The sequence below is a fragment of the Nerophis ophidion genome, linkage group LG11 (genome assembly GCF_033978795.1).
Source record: "Nerophis ophidion isolate RoL-2023_Sa linkage group LG11, RoL_Noph_v1.0, whole genome shotgun sequence".
In the NCBI taxonomy this organism is placed as follows: domain Eukaryota; kingdom Metazoa; phylum Chordata; class Actinopteri; order Syngnathiformes; family Syngnathidae; genus Nerophis; species Nerophis ophidion.
This window is the reverse complement of record NC_084621.1, coordinates 55,646,750-55,667,999: the sequence shown is the minus strand read 5'-3', so window position 1 is coordinate 55,667,999 and position 21,250 is coordinate 55,646,750. Positions and strand designations below refer to the sequence as shown.

The 21,250-nt window shown below is 35.7% G+C and overlaps 1 protein-coding gene and 1 long non-coding RNA gene across 3 annotated transcripts in view; one reads left to right on the top strand and one right to left on the bottom strand.

The window, feature by feature from the left end:
* The window catches only part of LOC133562270 (cholecystokinin-like), a 292,686-nt gene that overhangs the window by 2,292 nt on the left and 269,144 nt on the right, over positions 1-21,250 (bottom strand). The window contains exons 2-4 of one of the 2 annotated variants that reach the window (XM_061916296.1): positions 14,451-14,503; positions 7,939-8,008; positions 1,092-1,171 (exon numbers count right to left, since the gene is read on the bottom strand). In XM_061916296.1, the coding sequence (XP_061772280.1) occupies positions 1,092-1,171; positions 7,939-7,996 (138 nt within the window). In that variant the 5' untranslated portion in view covers positions 7,997-8,008; positions 14,451-14,503. The remainder of the gene's footprint in view (positions 1-1,091; positions 1,172-7,938; positions 8,009-14,450; positions 14,504-21,250) is intronic. The other variant, XM_061916295.1, reaches the window with a different exon arrangement.
* Positions 1-21,250, top strand: part of LOC133562272 (uncharacterized) — a 37,931-nt gene that overhangs the window by 529 nt on the left and 16,152 nt on the right. The gene's annotated exons all lie outside the window — the stretch shown is intronic.

The following is a 21,250-nucleotide window of genomic DNA, read 5'->3' as shown; positions in this document are numbered from 1 at the left end:
CAAACAATACCACTCCTCACTCCTTCAGTATGACAGACAAAGGCAGCGCCCAGCTGTGCTGTCCTCCTAATTATAGGAGGAAGTTGCCCACAAGGAGGAGCGTGAGCAGCTGAAAACAAATCATAATTCATCTAAAACATCCAATAAATAATCAACATCTTCATTGGCATTATTGAATTAGATTGTCAAAACCATAAACAAATAAATAATATAAATAGGCTCCAACACCATGAGTTAGAGCAGGGGTCACCAGCATGTAGCTGATTTTGAGTAGCTCACTAAAAGGTTCAAAAATACTGTCTACACATTTTTTTTAGAACTTATATTCAGACATTATGCATCTATTTAATGACCACTTCCCACAACATAGAATAAAGAGAATGACCGCACTCCTTGACATAAAAAAAGTACAATTAAATGTCTGTCGTATACATTAACACAAATAGCCTACCGCTCTTTTCTTATTGTCCAAGTAAATAACAGTGATGAGAGTCGGAGACCCCTTTTTTAGTGTTCGCAACAATGCAATTATTTTCATTGTTTGGACATTCAAAAGAAAATATAATCTGTTTCGGGACGACGGCCCGTAAACTTTCGGGTTTCGCTCAAATTGACGTTGATTTCTTTCATGTTTCTTTCCTTTTATGTTGCTGACTCTGCTTTCTCGACCTTTGCTGTGCTTGCTTGATAAATGATGTTTGTGTGATGAAAATGAAAGTGACCACAAAAAACAATAATGAAATGTACATACAATACAGAAATATATTATAAATATTTTATAATTTAAAAAAAATACGTTTGCAAAATGAGATCAAAGCTGATTTCAACGCGATGAAGCATTGATTGTGGACGAACAACAAACATACAATAAAAATGATACATGCAAAATCTTTTTTTCTTATGCAGACCATCCTTACAGTAACATAGAGTCATTTGGACATAATCTGCCTTCCACATTATTGCTGTGTGTGTGTGTGTGTGTGTGTGTGTGTGTGTGTGTGTGTGTGTGTGTGTGTGTGTGTGTGTGTGTGTGTGTGTGTGTGTGTGTGTGTGTGTGTGTGTGTATTTACTGTACAGTATAGAACACTTACAATGGACTGTGAGGGCAGACTCAGCGAGACCCTCGACACGGCAGCCAGAAAAACGAGCACACATATAATAATATTCATGCCTGCAGACAAGAAATAGAAAAGAAAACAACCAAGTTAAAATAAAGCCATAAATATAATACACTTTTTACTGGACACTGAGCCTCACTGCCTCTGCCCTTTATACCCAAACCAATACAAGAAGACCAAAAAAATAAAAAGAGTAGGTCCAATACTTTTCGGTATTCTTGGCATGAAAGGATAATCACTTAATACAATTTTGTCTTCATTTCAGTGGAAGAACAATCAGGATTTCCTTTTCCGCACACATACACTATTTATATATATATATATATATATATATATATATATATATATATATATATATATATATAAGGGGTGTTGGAAAAAATCGATTCGAATACATTGTGCGATTCAGAATTGATTCTCATTTTTTAAAAATCGATTTAAAAAAAAAAATAATATATATATATTTTTTAATCAATCCAACAAAGCAATACACAGCAATACCATAACAACGCAATCCAATTCCAAAACCAAACCTGACCCAGCAACACTCAGAACTGCAATAAAGACACAAACACGACACAGAACAAACCAAAAGTAGTGAAACAAAAATGAATATTATCAACAACAGAATCGATATTAGTTATAATTTCAGCATAGCAGTGATTAAAAATCCCTCATTGACATTATCATCAGACATTTATAAAATAAAAAAAAGAACAATAGTGTCACAGTGGCTTACACTTGCATCGCATCTCATAAGTTTGACAACACACAGTCCAATATTTTCACAAAGATAAGATAAGTCATATTTTTGGTTCGTTTAATAGTTAAAACAAATTTACATTATTGCAATCAGTTGATAAAACATTGTCCTTTACAATTATAAAAGTTTAAAAAAAAAAATCTACTACTCTTCTAGCATGTCAGCAGACTGGGGTAGATCCTGCTGAAATCCTATGTATTGAATGAATACAGAATCCTTTTGAATCGGAAAAATATTGTTTTTGAATCGAGAATCGAATCGAATAAAAAAAATCGATATATTATCGAATCGTGACTCCAAGAATCGATATCGAATCGTGGGACACCCAAATATTCACAGCCCTAATATATATATATATATATATATATATATATATATATACACACATACATATATGTGTGTATATGTGTATATTTGTATAATATATATATGTATGTATGTATATATACATGTATGTATGTATATATACATGTATGTATGTATATATTGGGGTGTTGGAAAAAATCGATTCGAATACGAATCGAAATCGTTGTGCGATTCAGAATCGATTCTCATTTTTAAAAAATCGATTTAAGAAAATATATATATATATTTTTTAAACAATCCAACAAAACAATACACAGCAATACCATAACAATGCAATCCAATTCCAAAACTAAACCTGACCCAGCAACACTCAGAACTGCAATAAAGACACAAACACAACACAGAACAAACCAAAAGTAGTGAAACAAAAATGAATATTATGGGGCGGTATAGCTCGGTTGGTAGAGCGGCCGTGCCAGCAACTTGAGGGTTGCAGGTTCGATCCCCGCTTCTGCCATCCTAGTCACTGCCGTTGTGTCCTTGGGCAAGACACTTTACCCACCTGCTCCCAGTGGCACCTACATTGGTTTAAATGTAAAAATTAGATATTGGGTTTCACTATGTAAAGCGCTTTGAGTCACTTTGAGAAAAAGCGCTATATAAATATACTTCACTTCACTATTATCAACAACAGTATCAATATTAGTTATAATTTCAGCATAGCAGTGATTAAAAATCCCTCACTGACATTATCATCAGACATTTATAAAAAGAAAAAGAAAAAAAAGAACAATAGTGTCACAGTGGCTTACACTTGCAACGCATCTCATAAGCTTAACACACTGTGTCCAATGTTCTCACAAATATAAAATAAGTCTTATTTTTGGTTTGTTTAATAGTTAAAACAAATTTACATTATTGCAATCAGTTGATAAAACATTGTCCTTTACAATTATAAAAGTTTAAAAAAAAATCTACTACTCTGCTAGCATGTCAGCAGACTGGGGAAGATCCTGCTGAAATCCTACGTATTGAATGAATACAGAATTGTTTTGAATCCGAAAAATATCGTTATTGAATCGAGAATCGCGTTGAATCGAAAAAAATCAATATATCATCGAATCGCGACCCCAAGAATCGATATTGAATCGAATCGTGGGACACCCAAAGATTTACAGACCTAGTATATATGTATGTATATATATATGTATGTGTATATGTATGTATGTATATATGTGTGTACATATATATATATACATATATATATATATTCAGTGTGTGTGTGTGTGTATCACATTACAATAGATGTATGCATCACGGTTGCAATGAATGTAAACAGCAGTGCCAGCAATATTTATGTCTTTACCTTTTCTTGTATTATCTGGCATATTTACATCAAATAGTTACAAAATTAGGCTGGTCTCAGTCAAATTATAATTCCACGGCAAGTCAAAAATAACACTTAAGGGAGCAGAACTAAGCATAAAGAAAGGACAAGAGCTCGCATTAGTTTGTGTTCTTTTAACTTATATTGTAGTTGCTATGCCTAAATATAACCACATCGACCTGATTGTGAACTTAAATTAACATCATGTTAAGTCCGAGTAATAAATATTGTCATTGTTGGTCCAATGCAGCTTGTTTTCTTTGTTGATTTTCATAGCAGAAACTAAAAGCTTAGTTGTTGTTCAGGAAAGCCAAGTGCTTTATCCGACACGGATGACCACAATATTCTTTAGTTTTATTTGCGAAGAAAATAGTATTAATAAACTAGCTGAATAAATGTTTCGTAGGCTCAACAGCATACAAGGAAAACACGGGAATGTGTTTCCATGTTGTTCAGCAATGAGACAAAATAAGAACTTTACACCAACAAAAACAACTGCAGATACTAAATGTAGATGACAGGCTGATGTTTGTAGCAGGAAATCAATTGCAAAAACTAAACGTATCCTTTTTCTCCTAAGCATCACGATCACAGCAATAAATCACTTGTTACTCAAATACGTTACTTTGCGATGCACAAATAAATCCAACATTGCCTATCACCGATTAATGCTTAATTTGTGGCCCCCTCAGATGCAAAGACATGATGTGCCTCTCATCTTTTCTTCTTTAAATCCTTGTGTCAAGAAAGTGCAGTTAAGGCGAGGAGTAATGCCTACTTTGGTGATGATGAATGGTTTAAATATTTCAAATATTACCTTTCTTGAGAGTGTATGAATTAACCTCATCCCATTTTGAATATTTTTTTAATGATATCTTATATAATTGTACCTTTCAAAATATGCCCATGTTTGCACTGATGCAGGTAAATAAACAGTAGTCTAATGGAACTCTAGACCAGTGGTTCTCAACCTTTTTTCAGTAATGTACCCCCTGTGAACATTTTTTTAATTCAAGTACCCCCTAATCAGAGCAAAGTATTTTTTGTTGAAAAAAAGAGATAAAGAAGTAAAATACAGCACTATGTCATCAGTTTCTGATTTATTAAATTGTATAACAGTGCAAAATAGTGCTCATTTGTAGTGGTCTTTCTTGAACTATTTGGGAAAAAAAGTATAAAATAACTAAAAACTTGTTGAAAAATAAACAAGTGATTCAATTATTAAAAAAAAAGATATCTACACATAGAAGTAATCATCAACTTAAAGTGCCCTCTTTGGGGACTGTAATAGAGATCCATCTGGATTCATGAACTTAATTCCAAACATTTCTTTACAAAAAAAAAAAATATTTAACATCAATATTTATGGAACGTGTCCACAAAAAATCTAGCTGTCAACACTGAATATTGCATTGTTGCATTTCTTTTCACAGTTTATGAACTTACATTCATATTTTGTTGAAGTATCATTCAATAAATATATTTATAAAGGATATTTGAATTGTTGCCATTTTTAGAATATTTTCAAAAAATCTCACGTACCCCTTGGCATGCCTTCAAGTACCCCCAGGGGTACGCGTACCCCCATTTGAGAACCACTGCTCTAGACCACAACCTGAAACCCGGAAGTGCCTCTAGGTCATGTGATTGCAACCCAACAATAGAATAAAAAATATTAATATTTATTCGTAATTCATTTGAATTTATCCACAGCAACCCTGTGATTTATCTGATTACAAATGTTAGGCATTTGACCCTAGTCTAATTAAAAATTGTCATGTGTGCACTTTTGGGTAGGTTTTTCTCTGCCTTGCCATGATTCCCTGTCAAGTGATTTTATTTTGTTGTTTCTATTTTCTGTATGCAACATTATTTGTGTTGGAGGAAGCTGCGAAATCCGGTTTGTGATTTGCAACCAAAGCTGTCTTTAGTGCAGCAGTTTCTTTGTGGTGCCTTCTTGTTTTCCTTCTCTCCCAGGGTGAATTTACACGAGCGCAAGCTATGCCTTCTTTTATTAAGATACTTTGCCTTTTTGTGAGTCGTGCAGCTGTGTGTGTGTATAGGGACTATATTTATTCAAACTGCCACCATGCCATCTGTGTGGTGGGGTAAAGCTTAATCAAATCCTAGCAGAACATGATAATAGTATCTGTAGAATAGAATAGAATGGACTTTATTGTCATTATATTTGCATAAGGCGAGATTAAGGACTCCAATTTAAAGTGCGGTAGTGGGAACATATATGGGCACAAGAGGTAATAAAGGAAAAACTAACAATGGAAATAAACAGATTACTATCCAATAAAAATAATAAGCAATCCTGTACAATATACAAAACACTGTAGAAATACATAATACTGTACAATGTACAGAACAAGACAAGAGTACTAAAGTAATAAATAACAATCAGTGTCGGACGTATTGCACTTGAAGTGTAGTATTGCACAATTGTATGTAAATTGATATGGGATAAAAAGACGGGTTGTCATCCATCCATCCCATTTTCTACCGCTTGTCCCTTTTGGAGTCGCGGGGGGTGCTTGAGTCCCTCTCAGCAGCTGTGCTTAAAAACGCTTTGTGTCCAAACATCTGACCAATACAACCTGTGCCATTCCTCCTCTAACACTGGTGGCATTTTTGTTGTAGTTGGTATTTTAGCTATTCAGTTAATTAAAAAATGCTCTTAAAAGACATACTTCATACCCAATTAATAATGGTGCAATATTTTTCATTTATTGCAAAATAATCTATTTCAAAAAATATATTATATATTTCAATGAAGTCATTTGTAGCTCTGTTGCAGAATACATTCATAAATCTTTTCTTTTTTTTTTTTTTAAACCAGCACTGTGTTAAATTGAGTAGTTATTTGATCAATGCTAATTCTGTGTGCAGTTGATGATTGTCACTAATTAGATGAAAGGATGCTGCTGTAGTACGTGTGAAGGTCTTCCTTTGCTCTACTTTTCTGCTTTCCTACCGTCTTGTAATTATGCATTTAAAACAATCTGCCCATGAAAGTTAATATAAAATGCAATGGTTAAAAAAACGTCTTACGTTATGTAATATATCTACTACATATTGCCCTATTTTAATTTTGATTTCAATCCATTGTCCAAAATGCTGCAATTCAATATCTAACAGTGACATAGCACTGTGGTTCTCAAATGGGGGTGCGTGTACCCCTGGGGGTACTTGAAGGTATGCCAAGGGGTATGTGAGACTTTAAAAAATATTCTAAAAATAGCAACAATTCACAAGTCCTTTATGAATATATTTATAGAATAATACTTCAACAAAACATGAATGTAAGTTCATAAACTGTGAAAAAAAATGCAACAATGCAATATTCAGTGTTGACAGCTAGTTTTTTTGTGGACATGTTCCATAAATATTGATGTTTAAGATTTCTTTTTTTGTGAAGAAATGTTTATTAGGGCTTCACGGTGGCAGAGGGGTTAGTGCGTCTGCCTCACAATACGAAGGTCCTGCAGTCCTGGGTTCAAATCCAGGCTCGGGATCTTTCTGTGTGGAGTTTGCATGTTCTCCCCGTGAATGCGTGGGTTCCCTCCGGGTACTCCGGCTTCCTCCCACTTCCAAAGACATGCACCTGGGGATAGGTTGATTGGCAACACTAAATTGGCCCTAGTGTGTGGATGTGAGTGTGAATGTTGTCTGTCTATCTGTGTTGGCCCTGCGATGAGGTGGCGACTTGTCCAGGGTGTACCCTGCCTTCCGCCCGATTGTAGCTGAGATAGGCGCCAGCGACCCCGAAAGGGAATAAGCGGTGGAAAATGGATGGATGGATGGATGTTTAGAATTAAGTTCATGAATCCAGATGGATCTCTATTACAATCCCCAAAGAGGGCACTTTAAGTTGATGATTACTTCTATGTGTAAAAATCTTTGTTTACAATTGAATCACTTGTTTATTTTTCAACAAGTTTTTAGTATTTTTTATGTTTTTTTCCAAATAGTTCAAGAAAGACCACTACGAATGAGCAATATTTTTCACTGTTATACAATTTAATAAATCAGAAACTGATGACATAATGCTGTATTTTACTTCTTTATCTCTGTTTTTCAACCAAAAATGCTTTGTTCTGATTCGGGGGTACTTGAATTGAAAAAATGTTCACATCACTGAAAAAAGGTTGAGAACCACAGACATATAGCACACATCCTATTTCTAACACCAATGATGGATTACACAGCTATGTACTCTTAATACACATCCTTTCTGTACAAATTTTGTAAGTTAATGCAAATTGTAATTAACTAGACAGAAAAGATGCAGTTGGTCAAATAAATGTGTTATAATAATAATAATAATAATAATAATAATGATAATAATAATATCTTACCTGCAGTTGTCTGTGTTGAAGTGAGGAAAGATGCGGCAATGTTTGCTTCGGTGGTCATAGGCTGTGAGTGCTTGAGAGAGAGGATGCAATATGTTATATTGACATTCAGGAAGGGGCGGGGCCTAAGCAGGTGGGAGAGGCTTAGTTTTGGCACAGACGATGAATGACGCATGTGAACTCGTTAAAAAGGCATGATACGCTTCTAGAGATGTACTCACTACACAGGAGTGTTGAAACAAATGTGAAAACACTCCCACAGGCATTACAATGCCTCTCACATCCCAGCTTCTTGAGTCGTTTCCTCCATCACTGGATGTGAGTCTTTGGAACAGGACATCAGCCGCCGCCTCTTGTTCCCTTTCAATTTCAGTCACTGCAATGTGGCTCAGACCCATAAAACCATCTGAGGAATTTCTGACATATGTCAGGTCACTGCTGTGTCATGAGGGACAACATGTTTCTATATTTCGCTCCTGGTTCTGCTTCACACTAGGGATGCGCTCTGATAAAGGTTCAAACAAAACGAGTCCAAATAGAGCACTAATGTCATTTTTGCTCTTTGGAAAGTGTGTATTGCTCTGTCCCTAAGGAACTGAGGTGTGTAGAAATTGTGTGTAGTACAGTGCTGCTGATTTAACCTTTGACATTAGCTTCATCATATATTGGATTAAATGTCATCTATGTCCAGCTAAGGCAGACCTGGGCAAACTAAGGCCCGGGGGCCACATGCGGCCCATTGAGCTTTTCAATCTAGTCCGCCGGACATTCCCAAATCATTTTTTTAGATCTTTAAGATGGAAAGTGTAGCTGCCATTATGATGTGCAGTCATGTTTTCTAATGACCGTAAGTCTTCAATATTACAAAGTATTTCAATGGTTGGAATCTGCGTTTATGGATGATATACCAGTTACTATGGTAATCTAATTAGTTACTATGGTAATGTAATTAATTACCATGGTAATCTACGTCACAGCAGCTCAGACGAGGCACCAAGCAGTGTGGGCGGGAAGCGTTTCCACAGAAGCTGAAGGAGATTTTCACAACAAAGTTCTAAAGCTTAGTGATATATAGAATAGAATAGAAAGTACTTTATTGATCCCTGGGGGAAATTCAGCAAATATCAGATATACAGTGGGGCAAAAAAGTATTTAGTCAGCCACCGATTGTGCAAGTTCTCCCACTTAAAATGCTTACAGAGGTCTGTAATTTTCATCATAGGTACACTTCAACTGTGAGGGACAGAATGTGAAAAAAAAATCCAGGAATTCACATTGTAGGAATTTTAAAGAATTTATTCGTAAATTATGGTGGAAAATAAGTATTTGGTCAACCATTCAAATCCCTCTCTGATGGAAGGAGGTTTTGGCTCAAGATCTCACGATACATGGCCCCATTCATTCTTTCCTTAACACGGATCAATTGTCCTGTCCCCTTAGCAGAAAAACAGCCCCAAAGCATGATGTTTCCACCCCCATGCTTCACAGTAGGTATGATGTTCTTGGGATGCAACTCAGTATTCTTCTTCCTCCAAACATGACAAGTTGAGTTTATACCAAAATGGATACATGGATGATACAGCAGAGGATTGGGAGAATATCATGTAGTTAGATGAAACCAAAATAGAACTTTTTAGTATAAACTCAACTCGTCGTGTTTGGAGGAAGAAGAATACTGAGTTGCATCCCAAGAACACCACACCTACTGTAAAGCATGGGGGTAGAAACATCGTGCTTTGGGGCTGTTCTTCTGCTAAGAGGACAGAAAGATTGATCTGTGTTAAGGAAAGAATGAATGGGGCCATGTATCGTGAGATCTTGAGCCAAAACCTCCTTCCATCAGTGAAAGCTTTGAATGGTTGACCAAATACTTATTTTCCACCATAATTTAAAGATAAATTATTTAAAATTCCTACAATGTGAATTCCTGGATTTTTTTTCACATACTGTCTCTCACAGTTGAAGTGTACCTATGATGAAAATTACAGACCTCTGTCATCATTTTGAGTGGGAGAACTTGAACAATCGGTGGCTGACTAAATACTTTTTTGCACCACTGAATCAGATTGTAGGTGGGTTTATTTTGTACCCTTAGGGTTAATTTTTCACTGTTTGTTGCATTTTTGTTGCGTTTCACTTGATTGTAAAATATGTTGATCAAAAGAGGGTGTGACATTCATATATTGTCAATATTCAGTGTTTTATCGTTCATAGAAAAATGTAAAATTCCATTACATTTTTTAAGGTGGTCTGTCATAACGTTTTTAGTAATAAATCAGAAATTATTGTGAGGATTTATATTAGTGTTCCTAAAAATAGATTAACCGGCCCCCGGGCACATTTTTTTGTCTAAATGCGGACCCGAGTCAAAATAATTGCCAAGGCTTGAGCTGAAGGCTCTGGAATTTTCTGCTGCTCATTTGCTGATTGTGGGCGAACAATATGCAATCTTTCTATACTGATTTTATGAGATACTGTATTTGGATTTTTTGATTAGCTCAAAGATATACATTTGTGTTCAAAAGTTTACATATACTTGTAAAGAACATAATATAACGGCTGTCTTGAGTTTCCAATAATTCCTACAACTCAGATTTTTTTGTGATAGAGTGATTGCAGCACATACTTGTTGGTCACAAAAAATATTCATTAAATTTGGTTCTTTTATGAATTTATTATGGATCCACTGAAATCACAATACGAAGGTCCTGCAGACCAGGGTTCAAATCCAGGCACGGGATCTTTCTGTGTGGAGTTTGCATGTCCTCCCCGTGAATGCGTGGGTTCCCTCCGGGTACTCCGGCTTCCTCCCACTTCCAAAGACATGCACCTGGGGATAGGTTGATTGGCAACACTAAATTGGCCTTAGTGTGTGAATGTGAGTGTGAATGTTGTCTGTCTATCTGTGTTGGCCCTGCGATGAGGTGGCGACTTGTCCAGGGTGTACCCCGCCTTCCGCCCGATTGTAGCTGAGATAGGCGCCAGCGCCCCCCGCGACCCCAAAAGTGAATAAGCGGTAGAAAATGGATGGATGAATGAAAATGTGACCAAACCTGCTGGGTCAAAAGTATACATACAGCAACGTTAATATTTAGTTACATGTCCCTCGGCAAGTTTCACTGCAATAAGACGCTTTTGGTAGCCATCCACAAGCTTCTGGCAAGCTTCTGGTTGAATTTTTAACCACTCCTCTTGACAAAATATGTGCAGTTCAGCTAAATTTGTTGGTTTTCTTACATGGCCAAACAGCTACATTTTTGTTTCATCTGACCACAGAACTTTCTTCCAGAAGGTCTTATCTTTGTTTATGTTATGTCAGATAAATGAAAAAATTTAGCTGTTTGGCCACAATACCCAGCAATATGTGTGGAGGAGGAAAGGTGAGACTTTTAATCCCAGAAACATGGTGGTGGTAGTATTATGCTCCGGGCCTGTTTTGCTGCCAATGCAACTGGTGCTTTACAGATAGTAAATGGGACAATGAAAAAAGAGGATTGCCTCCAAATTCTTCAGGACAACCTAAAATCTTCAGTCCGGAGGTTGGGTCTTGGGTGCAGTTGGGTGTTCCAACAGGACAATGACGACCCCAAACACACATCAAAAGTGGTAAAGGAATGGGCTAAATCAGGCTAGAATCAAGGTTTTAGAATGGCGTTTTTCTAAGTAATGACTTAAAGGTGTGGACAATGCTGAAGAAACACGTCCATGTCAGAAAACCAACAAATTTAGCTGAACTGCATCAATTTTGTTAAGAGGAGTGGTCAAAAATTCAACCAGAAGCTTGTGGATGGCTACCAAAAGCACCTTATTGCAGTGAAACTTGCCAAGGGACATGTAACCAAATATTAACATTGCTGTATGTATACTTTTGACCCAGCAGATTTGGTCACATTTTCAGTAGACCATAATAAATTAAAAAAAGAACCAAACTTCATGAATGTTTTTTGTGACCAACAAGTATGTGCTCCAATCACTCTATCACAAAACAATACTTTTACTTGTAAATAAACGCTAGCAAAAGTCAGCTAAGAAGGGAGGTAATTAAATTTTCTCTAGTGCACGTATGAAGTGCTTTAAAAACCTACTACAGTCTTAACCATGCAATAAAAATTAGTCTGATTTCACAAATTGCTCGGCTCTAAAGAAGCATCTTACAACCCATGGGAACACCTTAATCTGATCATGATTGTCTTTTGAGAAACCGGACTAACACACCTAGACTATGCGATTGGAAACCAGATCTCTCGAGTGGGTATGTGTAGGAGCGGACCCTTTGTAACGTGCTTGCGCCAGTTTCAACGTGCATTATATAACCTTGGAAGCAGCTGCCATTCAATAAAAACATAGGCAACAACTGGAATGAAAAGGAGACTGTTTTATATTATATTATATTACAAGGCAAAGAATAAAGCATACACAAAACTCTTCATGCTCAGGGTTTCCATGGGGCTTTGAAAATAATAAAGTCTTTGAAGGGATTCTGTGAAAAATAATGACTTAAATGGAGTGAAAAAGCATTAAATTCGATGTTGAGAGGCATTAAAAAATGTTCGTCCAATTGTAGGACTCGGCTAATAGTTGTAAATAAATAAATCAGTCAATTGAACAGTAAATGAAATTGAACTCAATAGCTATGCCATTATTGATACATTACTACGTCTGTCCGTGTTTCTTTGATGCGACTTTGCCATTTTTTGGTCACTGTAGGCGTGTTGTCTTTAACCTGGCACGTTAATCTGAGCTTGTTTCATACACTCCTTAATTTCAGTAGTCTCCAGTTCAACACACATGAGCTAACATGGCTAACATGAGCAGCCCTCGTGACGCATCTCTCGTGACCTTAGGTGGCTTCGGATGGACAAACAAGACAATTCTCACAACAGAAGACAACTCCTATTTTCTGACATTCCCTCAGTAAATGAATAAGAGTTCTTCCAGCTGCCCAACATTTTATATATACATCTACTGTACCCTCATTTTAGGCAACTGTGAGGGTGTGAAATACAATCTATTCAAGATGTTAAATGGACTCAACTTATTTTTAATGTATCTAAAGAATGCATATGATGTGTCTTTTTCTAAAAGGTTTAAATCAGTCATTCATTTCCGAACACATGAACTATTTGCATTCCTGGTATGTATAACCAATTTTTTAAATTGCATCCTGCGGAAAAAAAAATAAATACATAAAAAAAAAATATATATATATATATATGTGGATATATATATATATATATATATACATATATATATATATATATATATTTTTTTTTTTATTTTTATTTTTTTTTTATTTTTTATTTTTTATATATACAGTATATATATATATAGTGGGGCAAAAAAGTATTTAGTCAGCCACCGATTGTGCAAGTTCTCCCACTTAAAATGATGACAGAGGTCTGTAATTTTCATCATAGGTACACTTCAACTGTGAGAGACAGAATGTGGGAAAAAAAATCCAGGAATTCACATTATAGGAATTTTGAAACATTTATTTGTAAATTATGGTGGAAAATAAGTATTTGGTCAACCATTCAAAGCTCTCACTGATGGAAGGAGGTTTTGCCTCAAAATCTCACGATATATGGCCTCATTTATTCTTTCCTTAACACGGATCAATCGTCCTGTTCCCTTAGCAGAAGAACAGCCCAAAAGCATGATGTTTCCACCCCCATGCTTTACAGTAGTTATGGTGTTCTTGGGATGCAACTCAGTATTCTTCTTCCTCCAAACACGACAAGTTGAGTTTATACCAAAAAGTTATATTTTGGTTTCATCTGACCACATGACATTCTCCCAATCCTCTGCAGTATCATTCATGTATCCATTTTGATAAAATTACAAACCCCTGTCATCATTTTAAGTGAGAGAACTTGCACAATCGGTGGCTGACTAAATACCTTTTTGCCCCACTGTGTGTATATATATATATATATATATATATATATATATATATATATATATATATATATATATATATATATATATATATATATATCTTACAGTTGTGGCTATTGGAATGCATATTTCCAGAGGATTTGGATATTTTTACAGTATGTTTTAGAAAAATTCTAAAATAAATTCTGGGTACATTATATTGATAAAAGAGGGCTTTGTCTGTGAATTTGAAATCGACTCCATTGTTAGAATTTAGATAGTTGGGATTTTGCTAATGATTATTTACGGTTTAGAATGCATAAAAAAAATTAAAACATATGTTCTTGTCTTACATAAGGATTGTAAAAGCCTTACGCCAGCGTGTTGATTTTACGGACACATCACAATGTTCGCTATTTCCAACAACTACAACTAATCATGGCAGACTTCATTAGATCCAACATTGACTACTGTGGCACAAATGATGATCCAGTAACCTTATATTTTTTAGCCTGAATATGAGGAGAATGAGCTACAGGTTTTAGAAGCTGAGTGAAAAAACTGATTCAGCAAGTAGCACTATTGCTTAATGTTGACCAAGAAATACAAACTACCAACATAATAATACAATCACTTACTGTACAATATCTGCTCTCACTTGGATGCCGAGGAGCGGGATCTTTATATCTTTCTGTTAAGATGAAGAATTAGTCATAATCCTCACACAGAGATAAAAGAGAAACAATAAAAGGCATTGTCGATGGATGTTCTCATTCATCCAGGTCATTGTAATCTCAGAGCATTCAGTCAATCGCAATTGGAATGTTTGGTCTGTCTTAGAAGATGTTTTGCCTCTCATCCAAGTAGGCTTTATCAGTTCATGTTCATAGACTTACATTGGTCAAGTCTAGTCTTAAGCTTAGGTCAGATCAATCAAAGTGAGAGGCATGACTTACAATCTAGAATTAACTTTCAGCAGCTCAGAGGCAATGTGCACTTATGTCAATAGCTGCCTAAGCTAGTTACCTCTCTGTGATCATGGCGCCACCTAAAGTAGTTCTTCGGCGGTAGCGCTTATGATATCAATATTGCTAATACTTGGTTAATATACAGGTCACAAGATGTAAATGGCATATTGTTGGCAGATGGATAGATTACTCCTATTAGCTGCATGGTTACCCATCTCATGCTTGCAGTATATTACCAATTAGAATGCATAAAAAAGAAAAAAACATGTTTTCTTGTCTTACATAAGGATTGTACATGATAGGCACAAGTAAAAAAAAAAATGCAGTTCCCCTTTAAGCACCAACAGTAGAATAGGGCTCATAGTTATTAGTGTCCACAAGTAGCTTTTTCTCTGTATTATATTCTCGTTATGCACAGTTTTTTTCCCCATTTTAATGTTTTTTTCTGAAAAAAAAGTGTTTTTTAGAGGAATTAATTGATTTTACCGTTGAAAATATGTAATCGCATGTATTCTTCAATCTCTTTGAAACACTGGAATGTTCTGTAACTTTCAACGTCAAAGAGAAACAAACATTATGTTGTTTGGCTCCCATAAATCTCAACAATACAGAAGGGTTGTGTGGTGTCAGAAAGCAACCGTGGCAGCAGAAAAGTGTTTATTGAAAAAATGCTACTTGTCCTTCATACTTTAGTGGAAAAAGCCTCAGACTGTAGGTTAATGCCGCACCTTAGTAATAATGTGATGGTTTTTTAAAAGGATCATTAAAGTTGCAATTTACAACTTAGCTTTTAACTTTGTGCTGAAGCATCAGTTAATGCCTGACATGTTTATACACACCAATTAATGGTGCCTTTTACTATGGTCTTTACAGATAAATATTTGAATGATCAGAAACAAAATGATGTTGAATTGAGAACTGCAGTCTGGTCTGTGTCTTTCAATTCTTCTGGTGTTACCCCCTGGTGAGGACAAAGGATATGAATAAAGTCATCTCTGAACAACTTTTTGCGAGTTCAAAGTCTTAATTTGAACTTCAAAGCCCCTAAAGCTTAACTGCATAAAGAATATTTATTGTAGGCTATTTCGTCATTGCTCATAGCTATCCTTGAAAACAGAAAGCAAAAGTTTTGGCACTATGAAAAGTGAATTACCAGACATGAATCAACACTTCCTGGTGTTGCAGAATGATTGCACCACCTTTTCTTTCTTTCTTTTTTTTTTGTGTGTGGATATTTCGGATTTTATCTGGCAGATCAAATACGTTCTAGTATGGTGTGGTGACTGTGAGGGAACTTATTTGACATATGTATTGCATGTCCCCAGTGTAAGTTTCTTTGACACTGAAATTGGCACAGTCTATATTTAAATGACTATTATGTATGTTTGTTTACAAACATACAGTACAAATACACATATACTCACATACATGCATACATACATACATGCATAGGTTCCTACGCTCCCACATACATACACAAATACAGTACATACATACTCAAGGTTCGTACATCCACACGCTCGTTCAATGTACAAACATACATTTACACATATTGTACATATACATTCACTGTACAAACATACATATACAAGTACATATACATACATACACTCATGCACATAATCACGTTTCATCAAACAATATATTAACGTTGTTGCCCTAGGGGAAACTGGGTAACACATGGCACACTGACAAAGCTTAGCCAAATGTTACTATAACAATCTACAAGGTTAATATAGGTTGTTTCTCTTTCTTTCCCTCCATTTTTCTGCATTCTTTTGTATCTCTAATTATCATAACGTATATGTATTGTTGCATTTGAACAACTGTATTGTTGATAATAGAGATAAATTATCGGTATTGTTCATTATCAATAGCACTATATTTATTGGTATTTGTATCGCTCCGTTTGTAGTGTAATAATGCTCATTGTCATTTCTGTATTATTATTGATTTCGCTAACTGCTTTTTCACATATTTGTACATATCGTATTTGCTGATGTTGCTCTATTTTTGTTGTTGTTGTTATTGTTGTGTTTGCTGTTGTTTATGTCTCTGTGTCTAATCCCCCTCTTATCCCCACAATTTCCCCCTCTGTCTTCCTTTTTTTCTCTTTCCATCCCCTCCTGCTCTGGTCCGGCTGCACCAAATGATAATATAAATACAGTTAATTTAGTCAAATACAAATAAGGCAACAAGAGAAGTATCCTACATTTCTCTTTTGTAAAGTAAATCTGAACAGCCCATCTGGGCATCTACATCAACTATATGATTTGCCTGAGAAGCTGGATTGGACAAAAAAAAAAAAAAAAAATCAACGTTTGTTTACATGATCCAACTGTTCCACTATGTAGCACAATTGCATGTTTTTGCGGGGAAAGATTGGCAATACTTGCAAAGTATTCGCGGTGTAAACAATATGGAGTAAAATATAATTTTTTTCCTGTAAAATTGGTATTATAGACATTGTAATTCTATCTCTCAATTGCGATAAGGACACTTTCGAGATGTGACCAACAAAAATGAGAATGACAATGTAATGCAGCATCCTGACAAAGGGCCAGCGAGTGTGTTTACTAATCCTTGCCTCTATGGCGGCAAATAAACTACTTGTGTAAGATGTATCGTAATCACTGAAGGTATAGCGGAATAGTCGGAATAGTTCAACGGGAGACTAGAAGAAATGCTAACCGCTAAAATAGCTTAAATGTGAAATAGAAAGCAATACCACAGAAGCATCAGTGCTCTATACACGTTAACAAAGCTGGAACCATGTGAAAACCGTGTTACAGCAGAATAGGGTTTTACCGGTATTAGTATGAATACTAATGAATCATATTCGTTACTATACCGCCTCTGAAAAGTACCAGTCCGACACCCCCCACGCCCCCGTCGTCGTCACGTCGTGGTTTACGAGCAGACAAGCATGTTTGGCAGTGCACAATCACGGAGTACTCACAAGTAGACATTGTGTAGACAGAAAAGGGAGAACGGATGAATTTTGGCTTAAAAACTAACAAAGGTGAAGTTATGACACTGAAACGCTCTACGGAAGATATGCTTTAAGACGTGGTTAGCGAGCTTGCGGCTGAAGTCCATCCACTGTCTGCATTGTTTTAGCTACTTCAAAATCACTAATCCTCGCCTCCATGGCGACAAATAAAGTACGTTTCTTACAAGTATCATACCTGCAGGACGGTAGCTCACCGGCGTCAAAATGTAAACAAACGGCATTGGTGGATCTACACTTAACATCCACTCATAATGATACCAAGTACAGTAGCGTATCTAGTCGATGATTATATTTTTTGGCATCGCAACATATTCTTTCGTTTTTTTTTTTTCATTTATATTATTTTTATAAACTCAGAAAATATTTCCCTGGACACATGAAGACTTTGAATATGACACATATATGATCCTGTAACGCAGGGGTAGGGAACCTATGGCTCTAGAGCCAGATGTGGCTCTTTTGATGACTGCATATGGCTCTCAGATAAATCTTAGCTGACATTGCTTAACACGATAAGTCATGAATAATTCCGCTGGCAATCACAGTGTCAAAAATAACCTTCCATTTTCTGTCGCACCTGTTCAAGATGTGGCATTAATGGTAAGAAGTATTATATTTATTATTGTTAACTTTAGAATAACAATGTTATTAAAAATAAGATACTTATCATACTCTAAAAATGTTGGTCTTACTTAAAAATGCACACATTTAGTTGTATTCAGTGTTAAAAAATATTATATGGCTCTCACGGAAATACACTTTGAAATATCTGGCTTTCATGGCTCTCATAGCCAAAAAGGTTCCCGACCCCTGCTGTAACGACTTGGTATCGGATCGATACCCAAATTTACGGTATCATTCAAAACTAATGTAAAGTATCAAACAACAGAAGAATAAGTGATTATTACATTTTAATAGAAGTGTAGATACAACATGTTAAAATACAAAGTAAGCTGATATTAACAGTAAATGAAGTAGAATAATAATTCATTTTCCACCACTTGTACCAGTACCAACATATTGGTATCAGGACAACATCACAGTGGAAAGTAACCGGCGATTAACCGGAAATTGTCATGTGGATTTTTTTTTTTTACCCTGTGTATGTTATACATAATTTAATTTTTCTCTATGATCTAGAACTGCAGTGGCATGAATGTGTGTGTGTGTGTGTGTGTGTGTGTGTGTGTGTGTGTGTGTGTGTGTGCGCTATTGTGAGTGTACTCAGGTATGTTAATGAAGCTAACATTAGCCCAACACGGCTGTCATTTGCAGCTGTTTTCCCTGAACGTTTACCTATGCTGTCAATGACACATGTCTTAACGACACCAACTTTTTCATGTGACCATTTTCAAACTGTTTGACTGTACACTGCGAGATTTATTTACGAATGTTATCTCTAACCATCAATGGATGGATGGATCACTAAGCATCATCTTATCTTATATCTTAAAGGTTTATTACAGTAAGTTGTAGAAAACTATTGTTTACCCGCACAAGTCTGTTGATTAATTGTTTTATTAGTTCCTTCCAGATCATGTACTTAAAACATGGATACGGTATATTTGTATTCCTAGGTCTGTAGTTTTTTAGGCTACATTTGCAGTATTCTTCTGATGAGTCAACACAAAAAGTTAACCTCTGCTTGAACAAGCCAACGTTTTTCTGTTCAAATGCACCAAAGGTCTAGTGCTTAAGATGACATCACTGATAATAAAACAAGCACCATTACATTTTTTTTAATCAAGCAATTTGTGTTTGCGCCCCCCTGACAGAATTGAGTCACTACTTGAATTAATTGCTCCAATTCGGTTTGCAGGTCGACATCCTCTTCATTTCACAGGCTCTCTGCGTCTAGCTGCTACTTTTCAAAAAGCTCCAACATTATTGTCAAGCTATAGAATCAAAGTTCGTATTTACAAGAACTTCAACACATTTTTAAGGTCAGCCATTGGCATCCATAGGATGTTTGGATTAAGACCTGTTATTTGTGCTATGTCTGAAAAGTGACCTGAAGACCGATTTTTAATGGTTTCGAGCAGGGGTGTCAAAATCATTTTAGATCGGGGGCCACATGGAGAAAAATCTACTCCCAAGTGGGACGGACTGGTAAAATCATAGCACAATAACTTCAAAATAAAGACAACTTCAGATTGTTTCCTTTGTTTAAAAATAGAACAAGCACATTCTGAAATTGTACAAATCATAATGTTGTTGGGTTTTTTTACACTTACATGTTGCGGTCAATAGTATTCTATCTTTATTTGTCGTTATTTTTTATACTTTTTAAATAAATTATGTGATAATGTTCATCAGTCAACTCATTGGTGTTAATTGTCAATCTATCAAGATACAAACATTTATATCAAAATTAAATTACAGTATGTTATTTATGTAGTTTGATCATTTTCCTTGACTGATGTACTAACATTATCTGGTTTATTTTGACCATTTGTAGCATCATCTACAAAGATAGAAATATTTCCTATTGCATCATTAAGTGGAAACATTTAGAACAGCTGTTTCTTTCATTCAAACATTTCTGGTTGATTTTTATACTTAGCAAACTCATCCCATGGGCCAGATCCGGCCCTGGGGCCGTATGTTTGAAACCCCTGCTATAGAGCAAGTAATGCAAGTCACAGAGCAAAAATAAAATATGTTCTTACAGGGAAACAATCAAGAGACTTTATGGGACATTTAAAGGGCAACTGCACTTTTTTTTTGGAATTTTGCTCTCTCTTCACAATTATTATGAAAGACATGACAACAGTTTTTTTTTTAATGCATTCTAAAGATTAAACAAATGTTTAAAATGGAGCCTATGAAGCCCTTAAAAAAATTGTAGTGGTCAAACAAGCCAATAGTTCACACTGTTGTGCAGCGTGAACTATCAAACTATTGTGCTCTGGACATTACTAAATATGAAACAGATGAAAACTTGGAAAAACATGGAGGTTACAACTTCTTTGTGTGTGGCTGGGACAAGGAAATTGGTACCAGACTCTTCTGGATAAATACGCGTCGTTTTTGCTCAGGTAAAGTTGCATTTCATGACTTAACTTTGCGCCTTTTACGAGTATGCATGTTTTTCTCCGTCTTTATCAAAACATAACTATGGATGTCAACATTGTGTGCCGAGTTGGAGTTTTTCTAAACACTCGTGGCAAACGTGTTTTAGGAAATATAAATAATATCAAGATAATACTTAAATGGGAAATACTCGCTATAAGTATATCAATCAATGTTTATTTATATAGCCCTGAATCACAAGTGTCTCAAAGGGCTGCACAAACCAAAACGACATCCTCGGTAGAGCCCACATAAGGGCAAGGAAAACCTCACCCCAGTGGGACATCGACAATGATGACTATGAGAAACCTAGGAGAAGACCGCATATGGATGGAGCGAAAGCAATGGCTGTCGAGCGGATCTAACATGATATTGTGAAAGTCCA